Source organism: Myzus persicae, unplaced genomic scaffold, assembly GCF_001856785.1.
Source record: "Myzus persicae strain clone G006 unplaced genomic scaffold, MPER_G0061.0, whole genome shotgun sequence".
NCBI lineage: Eukaryota > Metazoa > Arthropoda > Insecta > Hemiptera > Aphididae > Myzus > Myzus persicae.
Window position 1 is genome coordinate 302,421 of NW_019100836.1, and position 16,292 is coordinate 318,712.

General features: G+C 26.8%; 2 protein-coding genes across 4 annotated transcripts in view; both read left to right on the forward strand.

Moving 5' to 3' along the window:
- The window catches only part of LOC111026362 (excitatory amino acid transporter 1), a 31,122-nt gene extending 25,898 nt beyond the window's left edge, over nt 1-5,224 (forward strand). For 2 of the 3 annotated variants that reach the window (XM_022304428.1, XM_022304429.1), the window contains 5 exons: nt 2,012-2,204; nt 2,285-2,518; nt 2,784-2,978; nt 3,223-3,357; nt 4,496-5,224. In XM_022304428.1, the coding sequence (XP_022160120.1) occupies nt 2,012-2,204; nt 2,285-2,518; nt 2,784-2,978; nt 3,223-3,357; nt 4,496-4,652 (914 nt within the window). In that variant the 3' untranslated portion in view covers nt 4,653-5,224. The remainder of the gene's footprint in view (nt 1-2,011; nt 2,205-2,284; nt 2,519-2,783; nt 2,979-3,222; nt 3,358-4,495) is intronic. The other variant, XM_022304426.1, reaches the window with a different exon arrangement.
- Nucleotides 5,225-8,169: 2,945 nt separating this feature from the next.
- Nucleotides 8,170-13,523, forward strand: LOC111026383 (protein MAK16 homolog). Its single transcript, XM_022304463.1, has 8 exons — nt 8,170-8,364; nt 9,830-9,876; nt 9,955-10,098; nt 10,165-10,347; nt 10,437-10,566; nt 12,755-12,829; nt 13,107-13,268; nt 13,338-13,523. Exons 1-8 carry the CDS (start codon nt 8,350-8,352, stop codon nt 13,431-13,433), a joined length of 852 nt encoding a protein of 283 aa, XP_022160155.1. The 5' UTR covers nt 8,170-8,349; the 3' UTR covers nt 13,434-13,523.
- The last annotated feature ends 2,769 nt before the right edge of the window (nt 13,524-16,292 follow it).

Consider the following 16,292-nt stretch of genomic DNA (forward strand, 5'->3'; position numbering starts at 1 on the left):
ACGGACATTGTCAGTTTTCAATTTTTTTAGTTTTTTTTTCTATAAATATCAATAAAATTTTATTTGTTGGTTAAAAAAGCTTGAAAATTTAATAGAAGGCTCCTAGTATATTGTTTCAAAGGCATATGAAAAAAATTAAAAATCGTTAGTCACAGTTTTTATTTATAAGCATTTAAAGTTCAAATCTTGACAAAATACGGAAAAATCACGAAAATTAGCAAATTATTTTGAGTTTAAAATTCGTAAAAATTTTTCTTTTGAAATCTAAGGTTTGAAAATGTAATACAAGATTCCTCATAAGTTTGTCTACCTTTGTAAAAAAAAAAATGTCTACTAGAAAGTCAAATTAAATTTTTATGAGCGTTTGAAATTCATATTTTTACAACATTTGATATTCACTCGATTTCTCATGTAACGATTTTCTGTTTTTGTTGTAATTAAAAAACGAATGGCTGTAGACACTTGAAAATTTCACTGAATGTTGATATTAGCATTTTCTAAACACGATAAAATTTTGAAAATAATTTGACTCTTTTTGAGATGTTTACGGACATTGTCAATTTTCAATTTTCTTAGTTTTTTTTTCTGTAAATACCAATAAAATTTTATTTGTTGGGCGAAAAAGCTTGAAAATTTAATACAAGGCTCATGATATATTTTTACAATAGCAATTGTAAAATATTTAAAATACATAAGCACAATTTTTTTTTATAAGCATTTAAAATTCGAATTTTGACTCAGATATATATTGGTATTAATATGTCTTAAACCAAGACTGACATACCGTCTCCACTCAGAATCGTTTTTCTTATACAATGATATTGTATCATTGAATTCAAATTTAATTCCATCCATTATACAGTGACCCACTTGTAACCTACTGTACAGCAGAGCGACATCTACTTACCCGCTTTTTTTTTAAAAAACAAATATAATGAAGAACCAACGGTGTTCAATGTTCAAGTTTTATTTTTACTCACAAATAAAAATTGGAATACATAAGTAAAAGAACTATCTAATATCAACATATAATATGGATGAATATATATTCAATTTCTAAAAAATACCTATATAAATATTTGGTGAAAGTTTCAAGTATCTACTGTTTTATCTACGGTTGTTCGTTTTTGAGTTGCAACAAAATAACGAAATCTATATCATCAAAAATTGATGTTGCTTAAATATTCCGGTTATCCCGTAATTTGTTTTTCGTTTATCCCGATAAGTTGTAACTGGAAATGTTTTATTTTGACCCTCGAAATAACTACATCAAATTTTCTATTAAAAATTAGAATTCAACCTCAAGTTTGAAGTATTTAGCATTTTTACTGCTCCAAAGAGTGATGATAAACACAAAAAATATACATAATTGTATTACCAATTGTTCCCTTCAGAGCCTATAATATTATTCTTGGGTACTGAAATTAAATCACGTTTAAATCAAGTTATGATTTTAATAACCCACCAACCTGCATTATGAATTATATATTTACATATATCATATAACATGTTAAAAATATTCAACATACTTATGTTAGTTAAATTCAAATAATCTATTGTGAAATGGAATAGTAAGTTTTGGACGTTATGTTCCGATCTGTTTGTGCAGAAATCGATCCCTGCCTACGTGAGTAGGTGTTATAACAGCAATTTACAAATGTAGATACCGTATCAAGCTTACAAATTAAATTAATATTATTGTATAAGAAATTTTGAATGACAATTATAATTCCTGTAAAGTTAAGTATAAATGTAGGTATCTATTATTTATACCTATTAAAATATAGTTAGTATTTTACAGCCTTCCAACAAAATTTGTTTAGATTAAAATAAAAACCGTTAATTAATCAATACCTACTCTTTTTCTGATACTATAAACTAACAATAGTACTTACTACTTATAAACTACTTATGTACATATGTATAACATTATGCAGATAATATAGTTTATTTTTTAACAAGTAGGTACATCGATCATCGTGTGTATAATACAATTATTGTTTTATTTTAGTTAACGCTACTGATATGACATTATGGGAAATAAAATCAGAAATGGTTGATGGATCTAACGTGCTTGGATTAGTAGCATTCTCTGTAGCTTTTGGTATATGCATTGGAAAATTGGGACCAATGGGAAAGCCACTTCTAAACTTTTTCGATAGTTTGGGTGAAGCTGTGATGTTAATGACCAATTGGGTGATATGGTAAAAATATAATTTTCATATATGTTTAATATGTTATGAAGGTATACTTACTTGAAGAAAATCGTTTGTTTTTATTCCAGGTTATCGCCAATGGGTGTGCTCTTTTTAGTAGCATCCAAAGTATTGGAATTGGACGATTTTGGAGTGATTGTTGGTAGATTAGGAATGTATTTCTTGACAGTAGTGCTTGGTTTGTTCGTTCATGGATTTGTTCTATTACCACTCATGTACAGTTTATTCACACGTCAATTACCATTCCAATTCACATTGAACATGGGTCAAGCTATAATAACAGCATTCGGAACAGCTTCCAGGTATAAGTGCTATAATAAATTTACTCTTCGACCTGTGGGTTGTAAATTTAGTTAAGGTAAAATTACGAGCCAAATACTTTAAAATATCAATAGTAATTTCATTATTTTGATACTATATTACTACACCTATACTATATACTACCTATAGGTAATAGTAACATTATTAAATTACTTCTTTATATTATTTAAATTAACCAACTTAAAATTGAATTTTTTACTTTCAATGTAGTAAACTTAAATAACATTCTTCAAATCTGTGTTTCAGTTCTGCGTCTTTACCAATTTCAATGGCCTGTCTAGAAGAAAACAATAAAATTGACGTTCGAGTTTCACGATTTGTAATGCCCATTGGAGCCACGATCAACATGGATGGTACTGCCTTATACGAAGCAGTAGCCGCAATTTTTATTGCTCAACTGAAAGGCATACAATTAAGTTTTGGTCAAATTGCAGCTGTAAGGTACGTCATGTTGTTTATTTTAATTTATTTGCTGCCCATAGGCCATAATACTAATTTCATGGAGGTATATTTATATAAAAGTACAGAACTGTACTACAGGTGCCTACTTAATGAATACAAAGTAATTTATAATGTGTGATAAATGAAAAAAAATTAAACAATAAATTGCTACTAAACTAAAAACCCAGGGTGCCTATTTAAACTTTTTTATGTCAATAATATATTTATTTATAATTTTAATTAGTGTGACAGCTACAATGGCATCTATTGGAGCAGCCGGAATTCCTCAGGCAGGATTAGTTACAATGGTGATGGTTTTGGACACATTAGGACTACCAGCAGATGATGTGTCATTGATCATTGCTGTAGATTGGTTGCTGTAAGTATATATACTTTTTCGGATGTTAAACATGCACTAGGTATACACCGTACACCATATTTTAATATATTTTTACTTGGTTAATGTACCTATTACTTATAAGTGGCTTTTACAGGGCTTTAAATAATTATTGAACTAAATTAAATTAATTAAATTCAAACTACATAATTTTAAAACTACATACCTACCAAGTGGTAATTAGTATACGTATACATACCTACATAAGCGACTAAATAGTACCTATTGATATATATATATACAATAATTTCGTGTACCTACAGCAAAAGTGTTTTAATCAAAGTACCACTTAAACGTTATTTTTATCAACGATAAGATACAAGCAAAGAAAAAAAAAACATCTTAATAATCTTTCCTATTATTTATCTCAAATTATTGAATAGGTAATTTTTTTTTTATTGAAATGTTGTAGTTTACAATTAATCTCGACAGTTAAGTGTACATGCTTTAGTAATTATATAAGCAACCCAGGATTAAGAAAGAACGAAGTTGAGGCGGTAACGGCAGTAACAGATTGAGAGGAAAGTATATGGCGAGCGTCGGGTGTGCTGTTGAGAGTGAAGGAGAGAAAAGAAGCGAGAACGATCTGCCGACAAGAAAGGGCAATCAAACAAAATGTGGTTAAAATCACAGACCGCTGGAGTGTGAGGAAAAATACAGAGAGGCGAGTCGTTAAAGGATTATTTAAAGGAATAGAGGGGAGTAAAGAGTGGCTGAAATGAAGGCGGGGGAAAGAACTAATTACTTTATGAGATAAGTTGTATAGGTAATTAATGTCTGGAAATCATAATATATATTAATATAGCTAACTATCTGCTAAAATGCTAGATGATATTCACAATAGGTACACAAGCGTCTCTAAAAATTCCGTACACGACGAATTTAATAGCATTATTGACTAAAATTATATACTTTTTAGATTTTATTTTGATTTATGAGTATGTAAGTTTTGGATTTTTTTTTACAATATAGGTAATGTTATATACTAATATATTATACTCAATTTAAAAACCTACCAAAAAAATTGCCTTTGTGCATATTAATCAATCAACGATACAATATAGTTAGGGTTCCATGTATTTGTATTGCCTAATTTATTTTTTGTTTTTACCCTTGTTAGTGACCGATTCCGAACCACTGTGAATGTGCTTGGAGACGCTTACGGTGCTGGAATTGTTGCGAAATTGGCAGAAAACGATTTGGAAATTATGTCGTCCAACGGAACTGCGGAAGGAGGTAAAGTGCCCAACGATGAATGGCACACAACATCTATGTAGACACAATCAGCCATTTTTATTTTCGTTTTGTAACTACATTTTATAATTTCCGTTCTGTTTTAGAACATTTAAACTTAATCTTAATAAGGGTGTACCATCATTTTTATTATTAACCAGATATTATATTGTTTTGTTTATTGTTTTTAACGAAATAAAATCAAATTAGTCTTAGACATAATTATTATATTTATTTTGATTATTGTAATCCATTATTAATAGAAACATTTTTATAACTATTAAGAATTGTTCACCAGAAACATATAGGTAGATAAGATACCTATAGGTTACTAATAATAATTGTAAATACTCATCTGAAATGTACCTACCTTACTTTTAAATACAAGTAATCTAAGAGGTTAGGAAGATTAGATTCCCTTAGATTAAGTAACTACAACTAAATGTTTAAATTTTCAAAAAAATTGTACACCAACATTACACCTAGTTATCATCTATTTTGTATTTTAATTTTAATTATTCACAATGCAGTCATATAAAAGTGATGCCATAAGATTATGTTTTACTAATAAAATTCATATTTAAAAAATAAGTTTATGTAAAATAATACTGTCCAACAGACAATACTAAACATAAACAACAAATATCACTAAAATAACACTATGATCTGTTAACATAGGTAAGCTTTTGCATCTCAGTAAAATCATTTTAATCATATACTTTTTCATTTGATTACTTTCATAACTGTACAAATTACAAATATAAAACTGAATACCTTTAACCTAAAATTAAAAATATATGATCTTTTAACTATTACAACTAGGTATTGTAAGAATAATGATTAATATATAGATTCATTTTAATACTTTGAATTTCAATCAGAAGCATAAGGCATAACTATTATAATTTATCAATTAATGATTGGCTTACATTAAACTATAATTTAAAAATTGTAATGATTAAAAAGTTATGACTACATAAATTTAATATTCTAATTTACTTGTGTACAATATTAAACTACAATGTTTATGTAAGAATAACAAATAATTTGTGTTCCTCTCCATACTAAAATATTCCATTATTATTATTTAGAATTTTACATCATCTTACAAATTAAAATTAAAATATTTTAGATATTTTTGGATACCTATTTTAATAACTATGTTGATAGATTGTATGTAATATTCTTTTATTGTATGTAATCCACATTTTTCTTTCAATATTGCCTACTTCATTTTATTTATATATTTATAAGACATTTCATTAATAACTTTATAATAAATTATAGATAAAAAAAATCATAATATTATGCTAGTAGGCCTTTTGGTCTTTCACAAATCATTAGCTTATAGTTCAGTATTTTAAGTAATTTAATTTATTTGAGTTATTATTACTGTACTTTAGTTAATACCGTTTTTTTTTATATATGGTTTTATTATTAGTTTAGTGAAAAAAAGCTTTTATATGATAGGTACACAAATATAAATGGTGTATTTAATCAAACTTTTTGAATAATGTATACCTGAATTTAGAACAAGAATAGAAATAATCATAATAATGAGTGTTCAAGTTAATCATTAGTATAATACTATAATTACACTTTAATAATATTATATTATAACATTAATAATTATATTTTTATCAGATTAAAAATTATATATATTAGTATAAACTGTTTGTACTTCATATTATTTATTTAGATACTTCTAGAAAGTTTTCCTGAAAAAGCGTTGGTGTTCAAATATGGTAAAAATATCAATTTTTAAAAATAAGTACCTAGATTTTTACCCAGTTAATTGTACCCAAATATACTAACTATTTAATTTAATGAATTAGGATTCATAATCTATATTGGATAGGTACACAATACACATTAGTAAATTATAACAACAAAACCACAAATGTATAAAAGGCAAATGATGAGTCCGTTAAAAACGGATTAGAATTTAACAAACAGATAGGCAGGTAGATTTGAGTAGTAAAGTTGAGCTGCTATTGCCTATTATAGCCTATAGGTAGTAATACAAAATCAAGATTAAATTCATGGACTGATAGTGTTGTTTCATAGACATTAGAATTTAGGGGTTTAAGGTTGCTTCAATTCTCAAGCAAAGGTAGGTATATAAATAAATAGCCGATAAATATGGTTACCTATTTTTAATATACCTACTTTTTGAAGTTGAAAGCATACATAAAAAAAAGAAATTAAAATAATGGCACATGTTGTTTGCTTAAAATAATGTCTTTCCTAAATAATTTAGGTACATATAAGAATATAACTATTGGTATTTATTTAGCCATCAATCAACAAATCACCAAGTATTCTAATGATAGGTGCTGATTTTGTAAATGTATAAGAATTCTTTGTCTATTAATTAATCAAGAAAATTATTATTTTTCTTATCGTCAATCACATATAAAATTACTTCTACAAACAATTTTTTTTGGTGCTCCGCCTTGTGGCCTTGCATACAATAATGGGATTATAGATGGCCAGATTAGTTAGTATTTTATTTATCATAATTACATATCACCGACTTCTTGCTGTTGCTGAAAAAGTCAAATCATTCAAATAAATTAATTATATGCATTTCAAAAGAATCCAACTTCTTCTATTTACTTCATAACTCAACTGATTCATTAGTGTCGATCAAAAATAAATAATCTATGATTCATGAATTAAATATCTTCAACTACGGAAGCACATACTCGGGTTAATTGAATTACCTATGGAATTCAAATAGATAATAATGCTAATACATGACAAAAGTGTATATCACTCTTCGCTACATAGGTAAATGGGTTCAATAACTTAGCACAATAATAAAATATGGTAATATAAATTACATATATTATATTATTAATATAAGTTATAAGTACAACTAATATGTTCATTAGGGATGACTGTATGAGTAAATAATGTGCAATCATTTAGAGCATTCTTTCATTTGTAGAATAAAAAAATATGAAGAATTTAATCACGTATATTAGGTACACACTCCAAGCAATCATGAAGCACTAACATAATGTCTTATGTTGTAGGTATAACTGTATAAGCTAGCCACTAGGTAGTTTAAAAAATTTTCAGTTAACGTTCTTAAAAGAATTGAAGGATCTTAATACATGTATTTCTTTTAGTTAAAATTGTTTTTGGGGCAGTGGACACCAAAACCTATGTATAGGTGAGAGAAGTAGATATTATAAATTACTAAGTATAGCCTGCATAGATCTGGACTCTGGACGTTAAGTAAAATGATGAATAATGATAAGGGGTTCTGGAATAAGAACAAGCAAATAGATTTAAAGATTCAGTTAAAAATTACGAGTAAACCTTGATGCCCAAACAATACGAATTACGAATACGTGTTTCGTAATTTGTAATCAATAAATATTAAATATTTAAACACGACTGATATCCCGCGTCTATGATGACTGATAAGAGGCGATAAAAGATAACATTATAACAAGTGTCGTTTGGTTGAGGAAAACATATTACGTCTTGTGAACGCACGACAAACGAAACACCAAAACGACACATTGTACCTAACCTTAAAATGTTGCCGTCTTCGAATACCGTATTCATTATTTAGCAACGACGTCTTTTGGCGTAGCGATTTGTGGCCCGTGGATTGCGGCATTGCTATTTAATATTTATTGTACATGTGCGTCCGGTGTTCTTGTCCAACGACTGCAAGGCCCGACTTTTAGCTGTGGATGATCGTAAAAACATTAAATTACCAATATGGATCAAGATGATGTAAGTAAAATATAATATAATTGTTAATGAATTCAAGTTCCAGCAACTAGTATTGTAACCTACAGCAGGTATATATAGTGGAGTAGATTATAATTCGTCATTTCCCTGCGAATATACATCTATCTATCATTCCCATCTGTCTACCATTATATTTTTAATGTACCTATGATTTCTTTTACGATAGTATTGGGCAATGTACATTTGTCGTCATTGTCTAGATTTTCGTCAATATACCTAGTCAAGTATATTACTTGAATAATAAATTCTTGCATATACTGATTAGTTATGTCTTCTTTTTTGTCTATTGGAACTAGATAGTGGAGTTGATTTGTAGATGTTTCAGTCCTCTCATTGTAGGTACCACATTGTTTTAGATTTTCGACGATTTTAGTCCATATCCAAATCTATAAAATGTTATTAGAATATTTGCTATCATAAATTTAAATAAAAGTGTTTTGATTGCTCATATTCTGTTGATATTATATGAGGTAGGTATTCAAAATTAAGTGAAAAAAATAACTTCTGTTGTCATTAAATAAGTACCTGCTCCAAAAAGTTATCCTGTGTGTTTCAAATTATACTAATAAATAGGGCCCTTTTTAAGTAATGAATATTGCATATGCATATATTTATGAATTTAAAATTTTTAAAAATATGCAAAGAATGTAGGTAGGTAAGTACATAAAAAATGTATAATATGCATACAACTTCGGTAAAAAAAAATGTTTAAATATGAATAAATTATAAAGTATTTATTGTTATGAAAGGATTGGAATTAAATTGGTAGTGAATTATAAATTCAGTGTAGTATAAAATATTCAAACAATAATACATTTATTTTTATGGATCGATCAATTTATCGAAACTGCTATTAGCCCATGACAACAAAACTTTGAAAAAAATTATAATTATTTAATTTAATATTTCTAATTTATTAACTTGAGTGAAATTATCTAAAAAATTGTGTAACTTTGTTAATTTTTACTCGAATATTCAAAAATTTAACTAGGTACTTGTGGAATGTGCATTCTGCCTGTCATAAAAAGTTGATATTTCTAAGTTAAATGTAAGAATGAGTAAGCACTTCCCTATGATTTTACATCAAAGACTGGGCCTTATAGTAATAACATATTTTATAGTACCAGTAATGTTTTAATTAGGTATATTTTGTTTTTGAAATATCTATTAAAATATGATGAAAACAATTTTTTTTTTGTGTGCAGGTAACAGATCTAATTTTGTTGATATCTTTAATATTTTATATGTATGTAGAAATCTAAACTTTTTACTGATTTTATTTTCTAAATCTTCACATTGTGTTAAGTTACATAATAATATATGTTTTGAATATAATTACGTAAATATATACAGCCTTGAATCCTTGAATTATTAAAACTTTTTGGTATATTATAATGCTTTTCCCAAAAAATATTTGAAATTAATATAATATTATTTTTGTTTTCAGATTGTTTGGTCTATTATAAAAGATACATTTTGTTCATTCAAAATCAAGTAAACTATTAATATTATAATTATACTTTTATGCATTAGAGTTATCTAATCCTAATTATGTTTTAAATAAATTTTTAGGACGGACACTTCAAATTTTTGCCGTAATGAATATAATTTATCAGGTTTGTGCAATCGCACTCACTGCCCGTTGGCTAATAGCAGATATGCTACAGTTAGAGAAGAGAAGGGTATTATATATCTCTTCTTAAAAACTGCTGAAAGGTGTGCATTTAGAATAATTAGTTATGTATTAAATTTATGTATTGTTTTAAATATATATTTTTGTAGATCCGTTTATCCAAAAAGACAGTGGGAAAAAATCAAATTATCAAGAAATTTCCAAAAAGCTATACAACAAATGAATGAACACATGTTGTATTGGCCAGGTCCATTAAAGTCCATGTGTAAACAGCGTTTTGTAAGAATTACTCAATATTTAATTCGAATGAGAAAACTCAAACTTAAAACTCAGTAAGATATTACTTCTCAATAGTTTAACATCAGATAATTTTTTTTTAAACTAATCATTTTACTAATACAATAAATTATTAATATTTTAGGAAAGAATTAGTTTCATTGCCAAGAAAAGTAGAAAGACGAGTTAAAAGAAGAGAATATAAAGCTGAAATTGCTGCTCGACTTGACAATGTTATTGAGAAAGAATTGGTTGAAAGGCTCAAAAAAGGAACTGTATGTGCTCACTACTATTTGAATTTATGTCTTACGTTATGTTTAATCACCTATATTACATGTTAAACATTAATTTGTTGTAGTTTTAAATATTTAATGGAAGGATTTGCTCTCTCCACTTACTAACCAACCAGCGTGTTTTAGATAAACATTATGTAGAGATAGGATTGATGGATGACCTATTCAACACTAAAAAATGCCCTTTGATATAAAATATAACCTTTTAAAATAAAATTAAACTACTTCAATGAGAACAATTTTATTTTAAAATTATCTTATGAAAAAAAAAAATATAATTTTAATGGGAAGTCAAAATAATATTTATATCTATATAATTAAACATGGGCCACAAAGAGAAAACAAACAGTGTGCTGACATCATCCTAATCAACAAATAAATAATATCTATCAAAATTAGAGATGCCTAATCTGATTCCTAATATATTCTGAAAAAGCAATAAGATCATAAACAAAAATAATTGTTTAAAATATATCTGACTTAATTGTGATCTCTTGTGGTCTCTCATTACACGTAATTGTATCATTCTTAAAATGTTCAAACGTTATATAGCTACAAGTTGGTTGCTTGGTTATCATTGTATAAAAAAGTATCTGTCTGGCTTATAATAATTGAGCCCTCGGCACCTTCATTTTCATTGGGCCCTTTTCCAGAAAAAAAAAATGTTTACTTAGGTCATTTTATTTTCCATGTAAAATTAATCACCAGATAGAATACTTTTGTGTTAAATTAATATGAATAAAATATAATTTATTTCACAGTTAGACAATTGTTTTGGTAAAAATTATATGATTATTGATGATTAAATAGGTGAAAATGTTTAATAAATGTAATTATTTACCAGTATGTTAATTAATTAAAAAGTCATAAGATGTAATTTAATATTATGTCTTGCAGATTTAAAAATAACAAAAAAACAATTTTAAAATAGATTAAATTTTGAATGTATGAAAGCAACTTGTATTTAAAAAAAATACAGAATAAAATTGTATGGTTTCCACACTTTTACAACTAATGCTAATCCAAATTAGGTAACAAAGACCGCACTACTCGTTGAAATTGTATATAATATTTTTTATTTGTGTCATAATATTGTTTAATATATCCACCATAAACTGCATAAAGTCAGTTTTAGATTTTTTTAATGAAATTAACATGTCGCTAAGAATAGCTCCCACATTTTTTTAATTATGGCCCTAATTTAATTACAAAATGCATGCCTCTGTGGATCTATAGAATTGACTTGTACATGGAGAATATATTGAACAATATTATAAAAACAAATATACAAATTAATTATAGTAGTGTGTTTGTTATTAGTTATTACCTATTGGGTTATTATCATTAATTACAAAAAATGTGGAACCCATATAGTTTTATAATATTTTGCTGTGTTATTTTAAATATAAGTTTTACTTTCATGCTTCAAAATTATTTTTACTCCATATTATAAATAAATAGCTACATAACAGCTATTAATAAGTCTTAAAAATTATATTTCTACTCACAAGTTTAATTTCAAACTGTTGGTTAGCAAAAACTATTTAGTAGGGCTCGGATGTTGAGCAGTAAAAATCTAGTAAAATTGACTGAAGTATAGCACTAATAAATGAATATGTTTCGTTATAACTTATAATTGTTTTTAATTTATAATAAATTCATTATTATTAATTTTTGAGAAACGTCATTTCACGATTATTTTGATCTTTTTATCTTTCATTTAAACTACAAAAATATATAAATATCTTACATAATATTTTGACAATCTAAACTACTACCTCAAACATAACCAAATTAGTCTAAAAGTGTTTGTTTTGAATTTTTATACTCAAACGTTCTTCGATTTGGAGCTGATAAACCAAATAAAAGTTAAGTGAAAAAAATTTAAATTAAGTAAAAATTGCTTTACTTATAAATAAGTAAATTCAACAGTGAAAAAAATCTAAATTCTATTTAATATTTTTAGATTATATTTAATTCGATGTGAAACATTTTTTTTAAAACTAACTTAGCGATAAATTATAACAGCTGAAGGAAAGTTGCAAATGCAACAAAATCCGTGGCCTACTTATTTGTAATTAATCATTACAAGCACTACACTTGTAACTTATAACTACAATATTTCACAGGTTTCATTTATATTTATTATTATTATTATTTTTTTTTTTAGTATGGTGATATGTATAATATTAATCAACAAGCATTCGAAAAAGCACTTGAGAAAGAGGGTGAAGAAGATGAAGATGTAAGTATATAATGATTAATTAAACATAGTGCCGTAAATATATTATTTGTATCAAGTAGGATAAAGCAGCTGTGTTATCATACACAGTTGCCGGTTTTTAACCTCAGTGACAGTCAATAGATACTGTAAAAAGTGATTAATAACCACTGCATCTTATTCTGCTCTAGTTTTGTTACAGTTAAATTATTAGATACTCAAATCAATCTATCAAATGAATATGTATAATGCAATTATAAATATGTACATTTTATTAATTTCAAATATTAAATATATTTAGAATGATGATGCTGATGAATACACTGTAGCAGAAGAAGAGTCTGATATTGGAGAGGATAATGATGAAATGTTCGACAGTGATATAGAAGATGGCGATGATGTATCTGATTATGTTTGTTCTGATGGGGAAGAACAAGAAAAAGAAGAAATGGAAGATATTGAGGTATTCCAAAAAACAGTATTTATACTTTATGATCTAGTTATCTAATACATATGTGTATTTTGTTCATAGGATGTCGCCGCTAAGAAAATTAAAAAGGTAGTCAAACCCAAAGGCAGACCTCATGTGGAAATTGAATATGAAAATGAATTAAATAATACAAATTGAATTCTAATATTGTCTTTTAAACTACATGTCGTTTTAACTTCCAAAAACAATTATTAATAAAATACATTTTTATAACACTGTCATCAATAATCAATTTAGAAGTTAGTTAATATTTTAAGTTCCTAAAATTATAAAATAAAATTGTAGTTGTTTGTAGTGATATATAATCGGACCAAACTACCATAGGTGGGGCACGAAAAATGAGTGCTGCCCGTTGTGTGCCAATTGTCATTTTTTTTATAAGTAGTATCCAAATCATAAATTTATATAAAAAATTCAAAATATCAAATTATTTATTTTTCATTTTTTTTATATTGTTAGGTTACTTTTATTTGTATTGATAATTATTTGTATAATACGTGTTAATATAAATTAACGTAATGGCAGTGCTACTCTGTCACGGTTAAATGTTGAAAACCAATGATGGTTACTATGGTTGGCATAAACAACTGACTTGAGCTCATTTTTTGTGTCTGAAAATAAAATCAACTTTGTGAGTTTTAGCACCATTGTCGAATTAACATACACGCCTACCAGGTGGATTTTATATCAACCCATGTAAGGCATATCTGCAAATAGTATTTCAAATTTAGGAGGCTAAAGATTAGGTGGATACTCTTATTATACTTTTACAGCATAACATATTATACATGACTAGAGCAAGGACTTTCATGCACTAAAAAATCATCAAATATGCATTTAAAAACATATACTTATGCATCAAAAAATTAAAAATATGCCCTTAAAAAAATTAATTTAATTATTATTCACTATAAGTAAATTGATTTGAATTTTTTTGAATGTCGGGTACCATTTTTCTTAATTATTATCTGTTGAAAATACAGATCCACCAAACTCGATTACAAAATTACACAAACAATAAGCTTTTGTCAATTTTTCTTTTGGCATATTACTCACAAACGTTATATAAAAATTAAACTCTCTGAACTTACACACACGTGGCAAATCTACTAGAACTAATCTATTCCACCCACTGACTATAGATAGTTACTTAATACTATGGTTTTTAATGTTTTTATCCTACGTACCTGCTATTCAAAATAAAAGTATAAAAATAGACATAATAAATACTGACCATTATTATTATTTCAAGATAAAATTTATCTCTATCGTCTATATAAGTTTATAACAAATTGTTGATCTTGATTCATGGAAAATATTCACCAAAGTGCTCGATTTTCAATAAACCATCAAAATATGCACTAAAAACTTTTAGCTTTTGGTCACAAATGCTGTGAAATTTATTGTGTACTTACTCTGCATACGTTTAACTAAACCAGAAAAAACATGCAAATGCATGAAAGTCCTTGCTCTATACATGGCACAATTCATTAGTTTTTTTGGGGGGGGAGGGCTAAGACCCCACACAGCCCTCTTAATTGTGCCATTAATAATAATTAATAACAAAAAATAATAATTATTATATTATTTTACAATAGTATTAAAAAAAATTCCATATAAAAAATAAAATGAATTTCCACCATAACTTAAGATATTTTTACAACAAATTATTTTTTCTCGTGTATGTAAAAAAAATCACAATTAACGTAACACATAGAAATAGCATCATACAATAACTATTAAATGATCAGAAAATTAAAAAAACAAGTTTTTCTCTCTGAATGTTAAGTTACCTAAACATAAGTAGATTATTTTAATGAAGAGTTATGCAGAAGTTTATTTGTAGCAAATATATCTTATGGAATAAATAAATATGAAGTACCATTATTTTGAGCATTTTTTGAAAAGCATACTGGTCAACATCTTCTAGATAAAAGCACATTAATACATTAGGTAGGTGTAAGCGCCATTCGTATCTCAGTTTTATTCAGACAATATCACTTCATGTATCAGAAATTAGAAAACTGATAGGAGACTCGAATAATAAATAGTTCTTGGTAGACGAAACTTCTGATATTAATAGGCATTATATTTCCAAATATAGATATTTTACCAGCTGAAAATGATAGCATGAAATGAATAAAAAACATAAAACTATCCTACCATGGCAAGTTTTATAAATGAATTAATTATACCTAAAAATATTAAAGGTGGAAACGATAACGAAAGGTTATTGGTGTTATCAGGCGCAGCTCCATATATTATGGTGAAAACTGGTGATTATTTGGTAGTATTTTTTATAAATGTGATTCACGTTACATGTATATTATGCTAAATAAAGTCGCAGAAAAAGTAAACTATTTCAGTCATCAAAACACGTTCGAAAACGTTCACACTCGCGACACAACGATGGTGACTTCCGTAGGCAAAAATACATTTTATTATGACAGTCCTAATGTTAAATATGAAAACAATTTTAATTACTACTCTTTACGGTAATTTACTTTTTTCTAATTTAATGCAAATTTTTCTACAAGTTAAGTGTTATTATCCAATAAAAAATAAATATAAATAACAAGTACGTTTATAATAATAGACGACGATTTATTAGTTTGAATAGTTACTGACTTGTAACAAGTATATATGGCACTAAGTGCGGGGACACATCACATATAGGTCATAGCAGGGGCGTATATAGGGGGGAGGCCCCCTAGGCCAGAGCCCATAGTGAAATTGCAGGTTCAATTAAAGCATTGCATGTATAATTACACCGTTAACAGTTTTTCACCATGATTAAGTTAGCCGGTTGATTAAAGTCATTTTTGAGGAATCAACAAGGAAATGTTATATTGACGGGACTTGCTTTAATGACTTATTGACTTTGATGTTAAATTCATAGTAAGATAACATTAAAATATACAAACGACACTGTCAATATTTTTAAAAAAAGAAACAAAAAATTAATTTTACATAATAATTATAAAATTGAATTGCGCA